The 21,495-nt window shown below is 46.1% G+C and overlaps 1 protein-coding gene across 1 annotated transcript in view; it reads right to left on the bottom strand.

Annotated features, from left to right (window-relative positions):
- Positions 1 to 21,495, bottom strand: part of LOC142250319 (complement factor B-like) — a 53,885-nt gene that overhangs the window by 14,567 nt on the left and 17,823 nt on the right. Inside the window, exons 6-13 of the mRNA XM_075322462.1 lie at positions 16,919 to 17,052; positions 14,457 to 14,595; positions 10,438 to 10,569; positions 9,485 to 9,580; positions 8,188 to 8,325; positions 5,476 to 5,579; positions 4,227 to 4,344; positions 3,938 to 4,082 (exon numbers count right to left, since the gene is read on the bottom strand). Of these exons, the coding sequence (XP_075178577.1) occupies positions 3,938 to 4,082; positions 4,227 to 4,344; positions 5,476 to 5,579; positions 8,188 to 8,325; positions 9,485 to 9,580; positions 10,438 to 10,569; positions 14,457 to 14,595; positions 16,919 to 17,052 (1,006 nt within the window). The remainder of the gene's footprint in view (positions 1 to 3,937; positions 4,083 to 4,226; positions 4,345 to 5,475; positions 5,580 to 8,187; positions 8,326 to 9,484; positions 9,581 to 10,437; positions 10,570 to 14,456; positions 14,596 to 16,918; positions 17,053 to 21,495) is intronic.

Below are 21,495 nucleotides of genomic sequence, written 5' to 3'. Positions count from 1 at the left end.
CCAGGGGCTGATGTCCACACCAGGTGGGGTGGAGCCAGGCAGTTGGCCACGCCCACCAAGGAGTTCACAGGCCTGGAGGCGGGAAAAGGAGTCAGATTAGTTTTGGAGGTGAAAGTGACTGCGTGTGCCTGGGTTGGAGCCCAGGCACTGACAGCAAGGTTGGCAGACGGTGGTGGCTGTCTGCAGGAGTTAGCAGAACCGTAGGACCGGGGTTGGGCGGTGGCCCACCGGTACCGAACCGGGGAGCGGAGTGAAGTTAAGCACACAGGCAGGGTCATCGGACCCCGACTAGGCTTGGAGCCACCGACAAAGGTCAAATCTGAGAGTGACCGGAACCCTAGGGGTTTCCTAACACCCAAGTCCCGCTTGAAGGCAACAGTCCACACTGTGAGGATATACAGCTACCGCCACAGGCTAGAGATCCAAGGGCCAGCGCCTGCGGGCAAAAGGGCTCCTACGGTACCTATACGCTGGGGAGCGGACTACCGTTTGGAAACCATCGGAGTCAACACATTCTACACAGGTGCAGGGAAAGACAGCCACCATCAGCCGTCCGGGGAGAGCACAACAACACTGCAGCCGGCTGCGGGACCCGTCCATCCGGCTGTTTGGTTTACCAGAGACTTTGTGACTTTCTGTCTGAGTGAGTACAACAGTGCCATCCGGCACCGCGCCGCACTGCCCCTGCAACCCTGCACCCCAGCTATCCAGCCTCCCCGCATCACCACCAGGCCCCGGGAACAAAAACCCCTACCCACGGGGGTGACAACATCCTAGCTGCTCCCTACCATCGCTCCCGGGATCCCCGTCACCAGCAGCGGTGGTGCCATCATCACCACGCCCCGTGGGTGGCGTCACAAACTATCTCACCAAACAAACCATCCCTTTTCACTCGCGGGCGAAGAGCACTGATCGAGTCCCCGGGTCCGGCCTACCGCTCGAGCCACCGAGCAGCAGCAGCAGAAGCCCCGGACCCGAGCGTAGCGAGCGCGTCCCCTCCGCCTGCGACACTTAGCCCTAAGCTGGCCCACACTCAGCCCTAAGCCTACCTACAGACTCAACCCAGAGCCGAGTCTCGCTCAGCCCCGAGATGGCCAAAGCTAGGTCCCAAGATGGCCCACGCTAGGCCCCGAGACGGGCCATGCTAAGCCCCGAGACGGCCCACGCTCAGCCCGAGACAGCTTGGTGGCTTCTGGTTGACTCTGGAATCCTCTCTGCCACCTGCCCCAGGTCTAAGACCTTCTGATCTGTGGTTATCTGACTTCTGTGTCACTCCATTGAGTCTTCTGCCGGATAACTATCTGCCAGTGGTCTTCAGCTATCCTGTGTCCGCCTGTCAGTAACTCTGCTGCCTCTCAGCCTGCAGTTATCTTGCCTCCTGTCTGCCAGTTGTAATCTGTCATCTTGGTGCCTGACTCCACCGGCCAGCATCTCTGCTACCATTCAGTCAGCAGCTCTCAGCAATCCGTTCATGGTTGCCTGTATCCTAGCCGCTTCATCTCAGATTTCTGTCCGTTTTGTTTTGTAAGTCAGTTCCTGTCCTTTATCTGTTTATTATTTGCTGGACTCTTTAGTAAACTGTTTTTTTTACCCCTGTATTCCGTATGACCCAGCGCCTGTATGTTCACCCGGCTGGACCTGTGCGCTTAGTGGATCCTTCGCTACCGCGTGGGTCTGCCTCATGTAACAATGTATTTTTACTCTTGCCCATGGTCTCTGGACTCTAGCAAAGGTCAAGAAAAATTGTCGCCACAATCCTGACACCTTCCAGAGGCTCTTACCATGACGGTACCCGAGCTTCAGTAGAGACTTCTATCACAAAACTTTAAGCTATGGGCAGATAGTCTTATGAGGAGTTTTTGGGGGCAGATGCGCTAAAAAAAATCTTCTCAAGGAAAACACTTAGAGGATAGAATTGTGAAGAAGAAGTGCAATAGGGTCTTACCAGATAACAAAATTGGTAAATTATAGTGAGGAACTCAACTCAACTTCTAAAAGGAAAACACTTGAAAGACTTTTCCCATTCATACGTTGAGCTATTTTGGAAAACAAAAATCCACGTCAAGTTTTAAAAAACGCCATGAGGAACAAATGAACGTGGACATAATTTCTTTAAATTGGGTCCTAATTGAATCAGCTTCAAACTAGGAACTGTCCTATCTAAACAGTGCCAAAGAAGAGTCATAAACACAAAAAAAGCTTCAAAACTGCTTCAAGAAAACAAAAACTCTTCCTTCCAAAAACTCCCCAGAAAAGAAGCATTATCTGATGCAATTTTTGCTTAAAAAGCTCATTGCTTTTGACCACATCCAAAAACTCCATCTCCACAAAGCTTTAAGGTAATGAACCTGACTTCATGGAAGTTCACAGGTCCCTTTTGGGATCAGTAGCCTAATGCAATTATTCTACTAGGGTCACAACCTCCTTTAGAAAGTGACGGGTACAAAAAAATCCCTTTATTATATTACTCCCCCTCGGATGTCCTCTGCAGCATTTAAACTACATCACATGCCTTGGGCACCGGTTTATCATACTTATTTTACCTTAGTAGAAGTTTGGATTTTTGTCTTTTAAATTTTTGGGTTAAACTCATTATGGCTTTTGAGCCATTGTTATCTTAGTTTTGTCAGTTCCCATCATCATTTGGGGGGGCTCATTCAGCAACGTGGACACGGTTTTCATTATCCAGTTCCACAAGTTTTCAGTTTATTCATGATTTGCAACTTTTCAAAACCTCACAAAATTTTTGAGCAGTGGTACTCCTTTTTCCTAATGGAGGGCAAAATCTATCTATTTTTCATTGGGGAGAAAGTTTTTGTTTTTTTTACGTGCAACATTGGCTAATTAAAAGGATTGTGCATCATTTTCTTTTAATAAGTTGCCAAAGAGCAAAATTTGGCAAACCTTGTGCACCATTTTGATGACGTTAGCTCAAAATCCACCACCGAAAACAGAAAGATGAGACCCCCGAAGGAATCTGGAGATACCGGATCTGGATGCTGGACAGATCCACAGGATTCACCCTTCCGGGACTCCCTGGATTTCTGACTGGTCCTGCTGGCATTCATGCTGGATCAGTTGTCCATGCTGCCTCCCAGTCGAGTCGGCTGCTGCTGCTTTCACTGCTGCTCTTCCTGGCTCTGCTGGTCCTCCATAATAGGAGGAAGCATGAACACCGTTACCACAGCAGGGTCCCTTTAAATAATAGCCAGTACTCCATCATCGGGGTTCAGCGGTGGGGCGCACCATCTTGGCCGCCCCGCTTATGCGCAGTGGGCCATATCCGGCGCCTCACCGCGTTATCCGAGCGCAACGCCACTTCTAGGATCTTCACCCAGCGCACTTTGCAACCGGGCAACCCACACACAGTGGAAACCATACGCACACACAGACCTGGGGTGACATCAGACAGAGGATCTGTCCAACCCTGCCATGCCTGCGACCACCACCGCAGAGGCACAGAGACCTAGAGAGGTGTTTCCAGGGCTGAGGTCCGAGACCACGGTAGGTAGGCCACTCTTCCAGCACCGGGTCAGCCCTGGGATCCAAACCGCCAGTTTGAGGTCTCCCATCTGGAACAGGAAACCAAAAACTGATGCAGATAAGAGGTGCAACTTTTTTATTTAGTGGTTTCCTGTTCTAGATGGGCGGACCTCACTCTCACTAGTGGTGCTGCCATGGCAGAAGGGAGAAACCACAATCAATGATTAATTTGGACCTTGGTGTTTTTTATACGAAGTGTGATATGTGGTTGAGAAGGGACAATTTTATAGGATTCTGAACCATGAAAACGTTCGCTGCCTTACCACATACAGAGCCAGTCCCCAAAATTCCCCAATATAAGCATGGAAGCCACCGTGCCCCATAGTACAGGTCTAAAAGTCTCAGTTTGTTCAACTCAACCAAGTTGTCAAAATAAATCTCTTTTTTTTTTTACCTGATTTTACTGGAAAACTCAAGTGTCTTATCCAGTTCAATGAGAGCCATATCGTAATCATAGGATCTCTCCACACCTTTGTCCTTTTTGCCAAGTGGGTTATAGTCACTATGACGGTAGAGGTTCTTCACTTTGAATACCTTATCTACAACAGATGAAAGCAGAAAAATCCGTAGTCCTCACATTTGTAGAATCGGCTCCAAGGTCCTCATGTCTCCGCTAGAGGCCATGTTGGAGGTTGTGGTAGGATGAAAGCTGGAGCTTCCGAAACATTGATGGGAGAACTTACCTCCAACTACGACATTGATCGTATGGAGTAATTCATCGAGATGGAAGCAGTGAGCAGCCGTTAGGACAAAAGATTTGCTCACAATGGATCCTTTACATTTCTCTTCAGAATATGGACGCTTAAAGTAACAAAAAGAAAGTGTCACAACGTGCGGTGCGTACCGGCTTCGGTGAACATATAATAAGCAGAACATGTTGCTGGCACTTCATTTTTACAGTCCTATGTCACTAGTACATTATAGAAAAAATGTATCAGTACCAGTATTGTAGCATAGAAAAGTCGCAAATTATAGGGAATGACGCATTTATAATAAAATTGGCGACTTTTCACTCCACTTGAAGAGTGGAAAATAATGCAGGCAGTATTCTTAAGGCATTTCGTGTCTGCGGTACGCATGACGTACGTTTCCACACGTAATGGAGATAAGGACAAACATAGACCCATTAAATTCAATGGGTTTGCGCACACATCCGTATTTTCACACAGACCATGTGTCCGTTTTCTGCCGGCAGCACGGGTGTCACACGGACCGCACACTGATGTGATCCATGTGACATCAGTGTGACATGTACTGGAGAAAAAAGAATTTGTATACTTGCCTATCTGATGCCTTTGCCTCTGCTGTTGCTTCTGGGCCCACTCATCATGCTCATGCATATTCACTGCACTGACCACGGACCCGGAAGTAACAGCAGGTCCAGAGACAGCAGCGCTGGAGACAGGTAAGTATACAAGTTCATGATGTCCGTGTGCTATCCGGATGTCACACGGATAACACATGAACAGCATCCGTGAATGCACGGATGTGTGAGAGAGGCCTAAGACAGACCTTATGGTAACTATAGATCTGGTGGAGCAAATTTTGATGCCAATCGACACCGTCTCGTGGCAGGCAGAATTTCATTGAAATTTCTGTCTTTAGGATGAATGCAAGGTGTATCCGAAGATATTCATTTGGATTTTCAGGAATTTGCCATGTTTTACTCAAAAGTTCTCACTTAAAACCAGTTGGAGAAAGACGTACTGTAACTAAAAAGTTGTTGCTTTCTGGCAGCTTACTGGCACCAGACAGAAGTTTTCTTCTTAGATTTTCAATTTAATTAATCTGTAACTCTGGATCTGTATGATACGGCCATTGTTCATTTATAGTATTCTCACCTATGACTTTTTGACACTAGATCTCTTCTTGTAGCAGGTCTAGGGCTTTCTTACACTATCTTTGGTTTTGTGACACTAATTATGGACTTACTGTGATGGTGATTTTAGCAATCCAGGGAAACACTTCTTCTAGGCTTTGATGATCGGCAAGTCGTTCTTTGGAAAGTCCACACATCTGAAGAACTTCGCTGCCATCTGAAGGTAATATGTAGGACAAGATTTTTGTCCATGGGGTAAAAAACAATGTTGGTGTGACTATGTAACTGATGAGATGTGGTCATTACCTGATCCCCATCGCAAGCACACATCTACACAGCTCTGTACTCCCAAAAACAATCGATAATGTGACTCTCCACCTTGACACTAAACAGCGACTGTGCTAACAGTGTACCGTCACTCTGCAAGGTGTCTTCTGTTTGTCTCATGCTGTCTCCTTCATTGAGACCGGAGTTCCTGTCCTCCTGCATCCAAGATGGCCACTATAGTGCCATGGCGAGCATGGTGGTAAGTCTGAACCATGAGTCCCATGCCTTCCTGTCATGGCTGTTACATATCACTGCTCCCTATGGAGGCCTACATCTCAGATGCAGCTGGACTAGAACGGCAGGCAAACGAAAGACACTCGGTAGGGCCACTGTACTCTGAAGATCAAAATTACAGAACAATGTCTGATCACTTACTTTTTTCAGAAATAATATAATCTACATTGATCAACATTTGAAGGTTTTGTGTAAGGGGTGCACCATGCCACTAGAACAGGGTTTTACAAAAGATCCAAAGTTTATCACCATAAAACCTTTATTTTGCCCAAAACGTGATGATCATAATTAGAGAACAGCAATGACTGTAGCACAGAGAGAGATGATCAGTAAATTCTCTGAAGGTAGCAACAGTCACAATCAGTAGGACGTGCACCTGCCGTCGCTGGGAATAACGTCAGCACATCTGTGGCCACAGGACATCACTAGTCTTTCACACTGCTCTGGTGGGATTTTGGCCCACACTTCTTCTAGTTCTTTGACTGTTGGGGTTTTTTTGGCCATAACTTTGTCACCAAGGATTTTCCAGAGGTTTTCTATTGGGTTTAGATCAGGACTCTGGGCTGTGGCTATTTCATTGTTTCAATTAACTGCTTTACCCATTTTGCTGTGTGACAGGGGGCATTGTTCTGCATGAAAATTGCTGCTGATTGAGTGATGAACACAAGTAAGGAACCGCGTGTTGTGAAGAAGGTTCTGATCCACACTTGCATTCACTCTGCCATGTAGCTGTTTGAGAGGTCCAACTCCTGCTGCAGAAAACATTCCCCAAACCATGACCCTTCCTCCACCACCTGTCACTGACTTCTTAACACACTTTGAGTTCAGTCTTTCCCCAGTTTGTCAACAAACATAATGTTTCCCATCAGACCCTAATAAATTAAACTTGCTTTCATCACTAAAATGAACTGTGGACACTTCACATCTATCCACACAACATGCTCCTCACCAAAGGTGAGTCTAACCTTTTTATTATTTCTGCTAATGAGAGCTTTTCAGTCCAAATGCTTTTAAACATTGTGACACTGTGTGATGAGACAGGTCCTTACCCTGTTCAGTGCTGAACTGGTGAGCAATTCCAGCTGCAGTGTTGAAACGATTACCCATGGAGATTCTCCGCATTACCCTGTCCTCTCTTGCATTTGTCTTTCGAGGGTGACCAGCCTTCTTTGAGGACTTGAAAGAGTTTGTGATATTGCAAAGATACAATATTTTTGAAATCACAGACTTGGAAGGACCAACTTCTTTTGCTATGGTTGATAGGGTCACCCCTTTGGCTTACATCTGGACAACCTGCTGCCGGTGGGTTTCAGTCACTTTGGAACAGCACACTATCTTTGCAGAGTCAGTCCAAACTGGAAAATTTGGCTGCCATGTATATAGGGTTTGAAAGGTAATTAAGGAAATTAGCACTAAGTGCCAGATTAACACCAATAATTTGCAGGTATCTGAAAGTGTTCTCTAATTGTGATCTGTGTCTTTTAATTTATCTCATTTACATTGTTATTACGCGCTTTGAAATAAATTCAAATTATGAAATAAGCGGAAAATCCTGCGTCACATAGGACGACCCAATGACCGCAACATTTAGGAAATTGTGTGTTGTTCTCTAATTTTGATCTCCAGTGTACATGACAACTGTATATATACACTTCTCAGTGACAGGGTGGAGGGTTGCTTTAATTATTCGAGTTGAGCAGAAAGATTCATGCTACCCTTGTCTGGCAACCAGTCGGACTAGGGTAGTCTTCTAGAGTTGACCACGCCACAAAACCTGACATCCCCTGGTGCCTGTTCTGATTAGTAGGCCCAGTACAACATCATTGTTGACGTGCAAAACCACCTAGTAATCAGAAGAGGGTCCAAGGAAGCCAGCAGGTGGAAGGGGTTCACAGGGCTCTTGACCAGAAATCAGAGATTACCAACATACCCACTGAACCATAGTCCTGTGAATCTTTTTGATCAACTCTACATTCTTCACTTCTGTTCCTGGCAACTTGCATCTTGGATGCCTCTTGCGCTTTCTAAGTATGACCTACAGACGTCACGAGGCCTAGTAAGTGCATGAGGTGCGAAGAATGCCAGGCACAGATGTAAAGCCCAGCTGCCATAGAGGACCAGACTGGACCGCCAAGCTATTTGCTCAGCTCTAGTATACCTACCTGTTCCTGTTCCAGCCTGAGGTCTCATCCTCCTGGCGTTCAATACAGGCAGGAACAATGACGTTAGAACAATCCTGAAGAAAGAAATAGAAATGTTCTCACCTAACATTATGTCAAAGGCCTTCTTCATATCAGCTACAGTTGACATTCTGAAGACATGCCTCTCGGCATTTTTCTTGGATGAAAGGTCATTGACTTCATCTACGTTCATGTCATTACCCAGGCCGAAGACATAAACATCTATAAACAGGAGATAAGTAATTAGATATGGAATAATGTAAAATGTAGAGGAACTTTGAGAAGTTAAATTATATTAATATATTGTCATCATGTCCTCCATGAACGTGGAGAAGATCTACAGGAACAAATGGTGGGCATTCCCTGTGAAGTGGCTTGTATTTGGTTGTCTTACCATCTCTAAAGCTGCTCTTACACAAAAACTACTATTCACCAGTCGTTTCACCAACAATTATAAGGGTAATAAGTCACTGTCATACCCCTTTAAAATTTAAAGATGCCAGATCCTTCTTCTCCGTCTTATTCGCTTTTGGGAAAAAGTCATAAACCCCCGTGGACGTTGGATAGCCGGCCAATCAGTACCTTTGACCAAATTCTATCTCATTTACTTGGAGGGGGATTGAGTTTTAACTTAAACTACTGTAAAGGCCTTTGATAGTGGTACCAGTTCTTCCAATGTCTAAGATAAAGCTCACAAAATAAACTATGTCAATACTGGGGCATAAAAAATGTGGTTGCAGAAGGTCCAGAACAGAGGAGACCAACTGCTGACAACACAAGAGCTCTTTCCAGCTAGATGTATGTCCTCAGACACACTTCCAGTTGAAAACCATTGCAGAACAGAGAGCCGCTGGCTCCCTTCCTTGTAATAGATATGGACGTTTCAGGCCGTTCCAGGCCTATCAAAGACCAGCAACACCATCTGACGTCAGGCGTCCCATCACATTGATGTAGCGGTGTAGTTGAAAAGAACCACTTTGGAGGCACAGTGAGGGTGTTGGGATTACATAAAAGGCAAGATTAGGGTATGTGGGCCACAATGGGGGACATTGTTATTGTATGGGTGCCACAATAGGGGGATGTCCGAGTTGTATTGGGACATAAAAGGGACATTACTACTCAATGGAGGCCCTGTATGAGATTTTGTATTGACTCCTACTACCAGCCTACATGTAATGAGATTATCTTCATAGAGTAAACTGAGCTTTCCTTGGACTTCTGGCTGCCTCTGACAACCGATCATCCAACCTTCCTGCTAAATTAGAGAAACTACAGTAGAATAGCTGCCACTGAGTACAAAATGACGATGATCCAATCTGTATCTGAAAACAAGATTCAAGTGTAACGAGGCAGTATTTTATCACAAATATATAAATCATACCCAGAAAAGCTTCCCGATTATTGTCCTTCCTGATGTCCAGAATTTCTCTAATTTTCTTAATCACCACATTAGGGTCGCCACCAATATTGTGCTTTCCTAAGGGGAAGAAAGACAAATGTTGTCAAGAGGACACGAGAACGAATGTGGTTGTGGTGACATAATAGTGTGAGAATGAAGCACCATCTGTGGGAAAGTGTAGAAAACACAGTCTGTGGGATGAGGATGAAGCACTGATTGTGGATGAACCATTGGCTGTGGGGGTCAGGATGAACCACTGGCTGTGGGGGTCAGGATGAACCACCGGCTGTGGGGGTCAGGATGAATCACTGGCTATGGGGGTGAGGATGAATCACTGGCTATGGGGGTCAGGATGAAGAACTTGCTTTGGGGATGAGAATAAAGCACCGGCTGTGTGAATGTGTAGGAAACACTGTTTGAGGGATGAGGATGAAGCACTGGCTGTAGATGAACCACCGGCTGTGGGGGTGAGTACGAACCACTGGCTGTCAAGGCAAGGATGAACCACCAGCTGTGGGTTGAGGATGAAGCACCAGCTGTGGGGTGAGTATGAAGCACCAGCTGTGGGGTGAGGATGAAGCACCAGCTGTGGGGTGAGGATGAACCACCAGCTGTGGGGTGAGGATGAAGCACCGGCTGTGGGGTGAGGATGAAGCACCAGCTGTGGGGTGAGGATGAACCACCAGCTGTGGGGTGAGGATGAAGCACCAGCAGTGGCAATCAGGATGATTTACTAGCTGTGTTGGTGAGGATGAAGCACTAGCTTTGGGGATGAGGATGAAGCACCCACTGTGGGAATGTGTAGGAAACACTGGCTGAGGGGTGAGAATGAAGCACTGGCTGAGGAAAAAGATGTATCTGAAGAGGACAAGGATGAGGTACTGGCTAAGGTTGTGACAAATAATCAGCATATTAATATGTGACCTGACACTTGCCATCTGTCATCAGCAGGATTACATTTCTTGTTTCCTGGAACCTTTTGGGATCTCTCATATAATCCAGAGACAACATTTTGAAAGCTTCGTTCAGACCATCCCGAGTATTCGTTCCAGTTTTATCTCCATGAGCTAGAAAAAAAATAAGTTGGATGGACAGAAAGAAAAAGTAATACGTCACAGTTGTCTCTATGTCATTAGCCACAAACCTGGACTAATCTATAAGGGAAAAATGCCCTTAAAAATAGAACAGGAATTGTTTTTGTGACACTTTATGGAGCGGATGAAGCAGATTACCGGTGGGAAAACTGATAGAATGGAAATACAAGTCAGGCTTTTAAAAGATAGTTTTTTTACTGAGGATTTCCCAAAACCGCTGCGTTTAGACATGATTTTGGAAAATTGATGCAAAAACCCAATGCAGTTTTTACCTCTTTTTTCAGACCGCTTAAATGCAACTGTCAGTGTGGACCATGGAACCTGAGGCGTTAATCAGCTGGAAATGGATTCACCGCAGAGCCAAGCACCTGTCGTGTGTGGTGCTACTCTATATACTTCATCCTGACACATGAGGTACATGGATGTCACAGGTCACTATGAGCCTAACAGGTTTGGTCCTTGAGTGCTGTGAAAATCCAAAGCCTTATACAATTCTCATTTCCATCTGTGACGCTACATTTAAATGAAGTTTCCTTTCTTTTGGTACTTTATGAGTTAATGTTACAGTCATATGATAAAGTTTGGGCACCCCTATTAATGTTATCCTTTTTTCTTTATAACAATTTGGGTTTTTGCAGCAGCTATTCCAGTTTCATATATCTAATAACCGATGGACTGAGTAATATTTCTGGATTGAAATGAGGTTTATTGTACTAACAGAAAATGTGCAATCCACATTTAAACAAACAAAATTTGACCGGTGCATAAGTATGGACACCCATATCAATTTCTTGATTTGAACACTCCTAACTACTTTTTACTGACTTACTAAAGCACTAAATTGGTTTTGTAACCTCATTGAGCTTTGAACTTCATAGGCAGGTGTATCCAATCATGAGAAAAGGTATTTAAGGTGGCCACTTGCAAGTTGTTCTCCTATTTGAATCTCCTATGAAGAGTGGCATCATGGGCTCCTCAAAACAACTCTCAAATGATCTGAAAACAAAGATTATTCAACATAGTTGTTCAGTGGAAGGTACAAAAAGTTGTCTCAGAGATTTAAGCTGTCCGTTTCCACTGTGAGGAACATAGTAAGGAAATGGAAGAACACAGGTACAGTTCTTGTTAAGCCCAGAAGTGGCAGGCCAAGAAAAATATCAGAAAGGCAGAGAAGAAGAATGGTGAGAACAGTCAAGGACAATCCACAGACCACCTCCAAAGACCTGCAGCATCATCTTGCTGCAGATGGTGTCAATGTGCATCGGTCAACAATACAGCGCACGCTGCACAAGGAGAAGCTGTATGAGAGAGTGATGCGAAAGAAGCGGTTTCTGCAAGCACGCCACAAACAGTCGCCTGAGGTGTGCAAAAGCACATTTGGACAAGCCAGTTACATTTTGGAAGAAGGTCCTGTGGACTGATGAGACAAAGATTGAGTTGTTTGGTCATACAAAAAGGCATTATGCATGGAGGCAAAAAAACACGGCATTCCAAGAAAAGCACTTGCTACCCACAGTAAAATTTGGTGGAGGTTCCATCATGCTTTGGGGCTGTGTGGCCAATGCCGGCACCGGGAATCTTGTTAAAGTTGAGGGTCGCATGGATTCAACTCAGTATCAGCAGATTCTTGACAATAATGTGCAAGAATCAGTGACGAAGTTGAAGTTACGCAGGGGAAGGATATTTCAGCAAGACAATGATCCAAAACACCGCTCCAAATCTGCATTCATGCAGAGGAACAATTACAATGTTCTGGAATGGCCATCCCAATCCCCAGACCTGAATATCATTGAAAATCTGTGGGATGATGTGAAGCGGCTGTCCATGCTCGGCGACCATCAAACTTAACTGAACTGGAATTGTTTGGTAAACAGGAATGGTCAAATATACCTTCATCCAGGATCCAGGAACTCATTAAAAGCTACAGGAAGTGACTAGACGCTGTTATTTTTGCAAAAGGAGGATCTACAAAATATTAACGTCACTTTTATGTTGAGGTGCCCATACTTTTGCACCTGTCAAATTTTGTTTAAATGCGGATTGCACATTTTCTGTTAGTACAATAAACCTCATTTCAATCCAGAAATATTACTCAGTCCATCAGTCATTAGATATATGAAACTGAAATAGCAAAAACCCAAATTGTTATAAAGAAAAAAGGTTAACATTAATAGGGGTGCCCAAACTTTTTCATATGACTGTAGCTTTGTTGCCAACAGCTCATTGCAGTGCAGGTCAGCTGTAGCTGCTTTCAGCCCACACCCTTTTAGGTTTAAGTATTGGGGCTTCCCAGCAATCCTTGTTGTTGATAGAACTCCTATTTTGGCCATCTTGGTGGAAGGAGCTGCTGGGATACTGTCCTGTGCTAATCCCTCTGCCACTTTGGAATCTATCTGTAGCCATGGATTTTGGTGTTCATATCCTTCTATTGATCCCCCTGACTGTCTTTCCTTCCCTTCCATGTTTAGTAGTGCAGTAGTGGGACTATTGTGTCTCGCCGGCCATCTCACTAGTCAGGGTGTTTGCAGGGCTAGTGAGGGATTAGGTATCTGGCTCGGTGATGGGTTGAAACACCCCATATAGAGACGCTAAGGAGCTCAGGTAACAGCTTGAGGTGAGTGTATCTCCCCCTCACTAGCGCTAGGGCCCACCTTTGTTAAAGTGTCCCCAGTAATTCCCTTTGTTTGTGGTGTTTTTTGTAGTGGGTCAGATGCCCGTAGTCATTTGGTGTTTTCGGACTTTTCCATCTCCGAGTGTGACAAGGGGAAAGTAAGTATTACACAGATCATGATTAAAAATAATGTTTGTCGGCACTGCTACATAGTCAACCCAGAATATATGGCAAGCAAATAAAACTAGTATATAGCACACAAGGAGTCTGATATTTTTCAGGTATTGACCAGCATATGTGGTGCTCAGCTGAAAAACATGTAAGATTTCATGCATATAAAGCAGAAAAATATGCGGTACTCACCACTTGTTCTGTTTAAAAATAGCATTTTAATGCAACATCATGTGTAGCCTGTGGAAAAAAAGAGCATCAGCTGTTTCGCCAGTCACCATGCTTCTTCAGACTTTGGTGAGCTGAATGAAGAATGGTGACGTGCGAAACAGCTGTTGGGACATCATGTGCAGGATGTGTGAAAAAGGAGCAACAGCTGTTTCACCACTCACCATGCTTCTTCAGACTTTGGTGAGCCGGATGAAGCGTGGTGACGTGCGAAACAGCTGTTGGGACATCATGTGCAGGATGTGTGAAAAAGGAGCAACAGCAGTTTCACCACTCACCATGCTTCTTCAGACTTTAATGAGTCGGAAGAAGCATGTTGATACACGAAACAGGTGTTGGGACATCATGTGCATGTGTGGGAAAAAAAGAAAAAAAGGAGCAACAGCTGTTTTGCGTATCACCACGCTTCTTCCAGCTCACCAAAGCCTGAAAAGGCATGGTGACTGGCGAAACAGCTGTTGCGCCTTTTTTCCACATCCTGCGCATGATATCCCATTAAAGTGCTATTTTTTAAAAGAAGCAGTGGTGAGTGCAGCATATTTTTCTGCTCTACATGCATAAGTATTACACAGTATTCATTCATATAATGGCATGTGTGAAATGCAGGACGGGACAGGTCCTCCAAAGCGATAGACGCTCCCTCTTCACTCTGGATGGAGAGAGGAGTACACCATCATGGGTATATCCCTTACTAATTCAGAATTCCCGATTAGGGTGTTTGGAGATGAGTTTTCTAAACTTATCAACCCCTTTATAGTGCACAATACTGTAGTCTATTAGTCTGGGACTGATGGTGTGTTATGTTATATAGTTAGTAAAGTTATTGGGAAAGTGACGTGAGCTCCATTACCTGAGTACTTAAAGGCTTTAATCTTATCAATGACGGCGTCAGGGTCCGCGCTATCATCATCAGACAGCAGCACAATGGGATTTGCAAATGACGCGTACGAGATGACAGCGTAGCGAGGGGTAAAATCAAAGCTGGAGATCTGTAACAGACAATGATATACATATCCTACCCCGGTCATCAGATGAGAACGATAACAGGTCAAATACAATTTACAAGAACAAACGGAAAGAGTAATCTTACCAATAATGTCCTGTAAGATTACAACCGTGATTTCTGACCTGATGGATGTACGGAGTGAGGGCAGCGTACACCAACAATCATCCCTGTATCACATCACTAGCCAATTTATCTGTTTATTGATCTATTGGGTAATTCTAGAGACCAAGAACGGAGACTGTAACAATATGGAATTGTCTGGACTTAGATGTGATTTTGAAAAACTGATGCAACAACTCATTCAGTTTCCAACTGCTCTTTCTAACTGCTTAGATGCCGTTGTAACTGTTAACTGCGGAATGCAAGGCGTTAAGTAGCTGTGACGCCCTGGACTATTCAGGTCGTCACAGGGTACCGCACAAATTACCCTCCCCGTGCAGGATTCAACCCCCCATGGTTCTGGGTCTCCATCATGCAGTACTGCCTCCACCAGCATTCACAAATCCTAGATACATTTCGCACCACACCCTGTCAGGCACACCAGTGAGCTGCTTAAGCAGGAATAGAGCCACCCACCTAGGGGTCAGGCATGGAGGTGGGAGGTGTCAAGGTGAGTTCAGTGGTAACCCTCGAGCTGTGAGGAGCTCTGAGGAAGCTGGGAGTTGTAGCTCCCAGGGGAGAAGTAAACTAGGTCTCAGACGGTGGTCTGGACCTAGAGGAGTCGGACCCCCAATCGCAAGGGATTGAGGATAGGTGCCTGGAACCCGTCGAGGTGGACGGCCAGCAGCCTGGTCCTATCACCGGTCCGGGACCGAAGGCACGTCGGGGAGAAGCTTCAGGCAACCCGGCAATTAACCTGCGCAGGACAGGGCCTTTAGTGACTGTTCCCACCCAGCTCAGAGATCGGGGGCACTAGCGCAACGAGGGGTATAGGGCGTTCCTAGCAAGCAGCCCACTGAAATCCCAAGCGTGAGCTCTTGAGAGCAGGCTCCCTCACTTAGCCACAGTGGGGAGTGGGGCCCGGAAAGCTCCAAGCTACCGGGCCACAATGGACAATCTACAACTTTTGTGCCAGGAGGCAGGTTACGGACCAGCAGCAGCACTATAGGGGATGGGACCTGGACGAGCTCCCCTTGAGAAGCAGTGGCAGTCAGAGACTTGGTTTACCCTGTTGTCAGCGTCTGCTTCATTGCTGAGTGAGTACCCGTCTGACCCCTGCACTGCGTCCCCGCATCACCATCCAGAGTCCCGGGGCCTGTCCCTACCCGTGGAGGGCAACGTCATCTTGCTGCCCCACTCCATCACTCCGGGTGCTCCCAACGGCAATGGCGGTACTCCCAATTACTGTACACCACGGGTAGCGTCACAAACTATACCAAATCCCCTGTAAATAATCGCCTTATTCATTTAAGTGTGGCCCCTAAGCCCCCGGGTCCGGAGACCCTCGAGCCACGAGCAATCACCAACCCACGGATCCGAGCGGTTCGATCCGCTGCTGGGGCGCACATAGCTAGAATTGGATTCACCTCTTATTCTGATACCTTCCTTGCACGCAGCAGGCCTGGTCCATAGACTTAGGGGTACTTTGCACGCTGCGACATTGCAAGCCGATGCTAGCGATGCCGAGCGCGATAGTACCCGCCCCCGTCGCACATGCGATATCTGGTGATAGCTGCCTTAGCGAACATTATCGCTACGGCAGCTTCACACGCACTTACCTGCCCTGCGATGTCGCGCTCTGGCCGGCGACCCGCCTCCTTCCTAAGGGGCGGGTCGTGCAGCGTCATAGCGACGTCACACGGCAGGCGGCCAATAGAAGCGGAGGGGCGGAGATGAGCGGGACGTAAACATCCCGCCCACCTCCTTCCTTCCGCATAGCCGGTGGAGGCAGGTAAGGAGATGTTCCTCACTCCTGCGGCTTCACACATAGCGATGTGTGCTCGCAGGAACGAGGAACAACATCGTAACAGTGGTTGTCCCGAAATTATGGAAATGACCGACGCTACACAGATCGCCGATTTACGACGCTTTTGCGATTGTAAATCGGCGCATTTAGGCTTTACACGTTGCGACATCGTTACCGGCGCCGGATGTGCGTCACTGTCAATTTGACCTCAACGATATCGCAGTAGCGATGTCGCAACGTGCAAAGTTCCCCTTACTCCTGATATCTACATAACCTGTCACTAATTGTTCCTTATATGTTTTAAGAATCCATAGCCTGTCCCAGACAGAAAACAAAGTGTGACATCGGGCGGCCCTGGAGAGGGCAGACACCATCACTCCTCTGCTTATATCCTCCATACCTTCTCTATGAACACTTCAGTGCTCTCCTTCACGATTTGAAAGTTTTTGGGTCCGATACTTCTAGAGGCATCTAAGATAATGAAGATGTTCATGAAACTTTCTTTGTTTACTCTTGTGACCCGATCAAAATGCCCTGCAGGGAGAATGAGAGAAAATTTACCAAAAAAAAAAAGGTATCAGGATCTGTATATCTGTCCTAATGTGAGCGACGAACGGGGCCCCCTGAGCCAGAACAGTATATAATAGTTTATGGCTCCTAATTTGTCAAGTCTTTATCATTATTATTGCTTCTGTGACGCCCTGGCCTATCAGGTCGTCACAGGGTATTGTGCAATCTGCCCTTCAGCACAGTATCCAGTCCTCCTTGGTTACGGATTCTTGGCCTTCGGTGTTGCTAAGAGCAGAGCCTGTCAAAACCCTAGGAACACTCTGCACCGCACCCACCAGACACACCATTGGGGGGCCTGAAGGGAATAGGGCCACCCACTTGGGGGGTTGGTAGGGGAGAGTCAGAGGTGTTAGGAACAGGAGAGTGAGCGGCGAGTCTCGAGAGTAGAGGTCGCAAAGTGGAGTGTTGGAGGGGAAGGAGAGAGGAGGTCAGGAGCAAGTTTCCCTGTAAATACTAGGTGGCAGACGTTGGTCTGGGCCTGGTAGGAGCTGGAACCCCGGTCACAGGGGATCGTGTCAAGGGGCACGGATCTGCCGAGGAGAACAGCCGGCGGCCTTGAGCCATCTCCGGGCAGGGGCCAGGTTACGACGGGGTACGTGGACCCTAGGCCGGGAAGTAGCTTCATGCATCCTGGTAATTTACCCGACGAGGGTGAAGTCTTCAAGATTCATCCTCCACCCGCTCCAAAATCGGGGTACTAGCGCACCGATGGGATAGGACTTTCCCAATACATAGTCCAGAAAATCCCAAGCGTGAACCCTGAGAGCAAGCTCACTCCGTTAGCCATACAGGTGAGCGGGACCCGATTAGTTCCACACTACAGGGTTCAAATAGTGAAGAAAGTGCCACGGAAAAGGTCACAGGCTAACAAGCAACACCAAGGGGCATGGATCCACGCGTGCTCCCTCCCTGCCGCAGCGGTGCTCAGACTTCTGGTTTACAAGTTGTCGGTGTCAGTATTCTTGGACTGAGCGAGTACGCAGAAAAACCTTTCTTCCCCAACGGCACCCCTTCACTACCATCACCGGGCCCCGGGGCAAAACCCCCTACCCAAGGAGGGGTTAAACACCTTGCTGCCATATCACCGCCACCAGGCGCCCCCAACAGCAGCGGTGGTACTCCATCTTACCACGCACCGTGGGTGGCGTCACGAACGTCTAACCCCCCTGTACATATCCCCCCTTTTTAAATTCGAGTGCCCGCACGAACCTTTCCCGGGTCCGAAGACCCCTTGAGCCACCACGGTTCCGGATCCAAGCGGCTCGTCCGCTGACACGGGGGCGGTACACTTCCTCATCTAGTGTTTAATTAAAAACATTTTTTTTAAATTTCCTTCCTCTACTAGTACATACTTGTCGTCACCTCCTACTGTATTTTTATTCCCATAAATGCGCCCAGTACTGGTGGTCACACACTCAGTAGACCAGTCCACCCCAATCCAGCGGCAGCAGAGTGACGCCTGCTCTTGCACAGACCAGTGACTAGGAATCAACGCTTTTTCCAACAAGCGCCGGATACCGCAGGGATCTATACTAGGACCGATTCTTTTTAATCTCTTTATTAATGATCTTGTGGAGGGGAATGATAGTAAAGCGTCAGTCTTTGCTGACGACACCAAACTATGTAGGATTTTAAAAACTGACCTTGATAGTACAATATTACAAAAAGATCTGGATAAGATGTCAGAATGGGCAGACACTTGGCAAATAAGATTTAATGTTGATAAATGTAAAGTAATGCACCTAGGACGGAGTAATCATATAACTGCGTATACAATAAATGGAAGTAAACTCGGGACTACAGAACAGGAGAAGGACTTGGGGATTCTGGTTGCAAGTAAGGCACCATGGAATAAATGGCGCTATAATAATTATAATAATAATAAAGTAAGCTGAGCAACAGCACTCAATGTCAGGCAGCAGCTGCAAAAGCAAACAAGATATTGGGGTGTATAAAAATAGAAATTAGATCCCGTGATCCCAACATATTGTTACCCCTCTATAAATCACTTGTAAGGCCACATCTGGAATATGGGATCTAGTTTTGGGCTCCACATTTTAAAAAGGATATTCAGAAGTTAGAGTCAGTTCAAAGGCGACAACTAGATTATTACAAGGAATGGAGGCCGCCCGTATGATGAGGAATGGAGGCCGCCCGTATGATGAGGAATGGAGGCCGCCCGTATGATCAGGAATGGAGGCCGCCCGTATGATCAGGAATGGAGGCCGCCCGTATGATGAGGAATGGAGGCCGCCCGCATAATGAGGGGGAGAAAAGACGTCTCAGAGGAGATCTCATTTATATGGATAAATACATGTGTGGTCAATATAAAGGACTGGCTCATGACTTATTCCTTCTAAAGACAATACTAAGGACCAGGGGGCACTCACTGCGAGTGGAAGAAAAGCGATTCCGACAGCTAAATAGGAAAGGGTTCTTTACAGTTAGAGCGGTCAGACTGTGGAATGCCGACCACAAGAGGTAGTGATGGCAGACACTATAACAGCTTTATATCAGGGCTGGATGATTTCCTCAGTACACACAACATTATTGGTTATAAATGACAATGACAAAATGTAGAACTGGTGGAGGAAGGGGGAACTAGATGGACCGGGGGCTTTTTGCAAGCTATATAACATGGTGAAAAAAGGCATCTTGTTATTTGCAATGGAGAAAAAAGAACAAATTCTTTATTCGCAAGTGTGAGCAAACCCGAATGGTGGCTTTTATTATTTAGTTTGTCCGTTTTTTAAGTTCACTTTATTTGGTTTCTTCTGTTTTTTGGCACTATGGGCGTAATTCTCCTAATGCTTTAGCCTAATTCATTATTTGAAATGTCTCAAAATGTCACTATTGTTCCTTAGTGCTATAGAGGAGTACAAAACCGGTCTAGCTTTAATTTTGCGCTGTTCAAGACTAAAAGGACTTTTATTCTAAAAATTATATGCAGTGCCTACAAGTAGTATTCAACCCCCTGCAGATTTAGCAGGTTTGATAAGATGCAAATAAGTTAGAGCCTGCAAACTTCAAACAAGAGCAGGATTTATTAACAGATGCATAAATCTTACAAACCAACAAGTTATGTTGCTCAGTTAATTTTTAATAAATTTTCAACATAAAAGTGTGGGTCAATTATTATTCAACCCCTAGGTTTAATATTTTGTGGAATAACCCTTGTTTGCAATTACAGCTAATAATCGTCTTTTAGAAGACCTGATCAGGCCGGCACAGGTCTCTGGAGTTATCTTGGCCCACTCCTCCATGCAGATCTTCTCCAAGTTATCTAGGTTCTTTGGGTGTCTCATGTGGACTTTAATCTTGAGCTCCTTCCACAAGTTTTCAATTGGGTTAAGGTCAGGAAACTGACTAGGCCACTGCAACACCTTGATTTTTTCCCTCTTGAACCAGGCCTTGGTTTTCTTAGCTGTGTGCTTTGGGTCGTTGTCTTGTTGGAAGATGAAATGACGACCCATGTTAAGATCCTTGATGGAGGAGCGGAGGTTCTTGGCCAAAATCTCCAGGTAGGCTGTGCTATCCATCTTCCCATGGATGCGTACCAGATGGCCAGGCCCCTTTGCTGAGAAACAGCCCCACAGCATGATGCTGCCACCACCATGCTTGACTGTAGGGATGGTATTCTTGGGGTCGTATGCAGTGCCATCCAGTCTCCAAATGTCACGTGTGTGGTTGGCACCAAAGATCTCGATCTTGGTCTCATCAGACCAGAGAACCTTGAACCAGTCTGTCTCAGAGTCCTCCAAGTGATCATGAGCAAACTGTAGACGAGCCTTGACATGACGCTTTGAAAGTAAAGGTACCTTACGGGTTCGTCTGGAACGGAGACCATTGCGGTGGAGTACGTTACTTATGGTATTGACTGAAACCAATGTCCCCACTGCCATGAGATCTTCCCGGAGCTCCTTCCTTGTTGTCCTTGGGTTAGCCTTGACTCTTCGGACAAGCCTGGCCTCGGCACGGGAGGAAACTTTCAAAGGCTGTCCATGCCGTGGAAGGCTAACAGTAGTTCCATAAGCCTTCCACTTCCGGATGATGCTCCCAACAGTGGAGACAGGTAGGCCCAACTCCTTGGAAAGGGTTTTGTACCCCTTGCCAGCCTTGTGACCCTCCACGATCTTGTCTCTGATGGCCTTGGAATGCTCCTTTGTCTTTCCCATGTTGACCATGTATGAGTGCTGTTCACAAGTTTGGGGAGGGTCTTAATTAGTCAGAAAAGGCTGGAAAAAGAGATAATTAATACAAACATGTGAAGCTCATTGTTCTTTGTGCCTGAAATACTTCTTAATACTTTAGGGGAACCAAACAGAATTCTGGTGGTTTGAGGGGTTGAATAATAAATGACCCTCTGAATAAAGTTTTCTCAATTTAAAAAAATAAATAAAAAAGAAA

This window comes from Anomaloglossus baeobatrachus, chromosome 9, assembly GCF_048569485.1.
Source record: "Anomaloglossus baeobatrachus isolate aAnoBae1 chromosome 9, aAnoBae1.hap1, whole genome shotgun sequence".
Taxonomy (NCBI): Eukaryota; Metazoa; Chordata; class Amphibia; order Anura; family Aromobatidae; genus Anomaloglossus; species Anomaloglossus baeobatrachus.
Note: the sequence above shows the minus strand (reverse complement) of the source record. Positions and strands in the feature narration are given on the sequence as shown.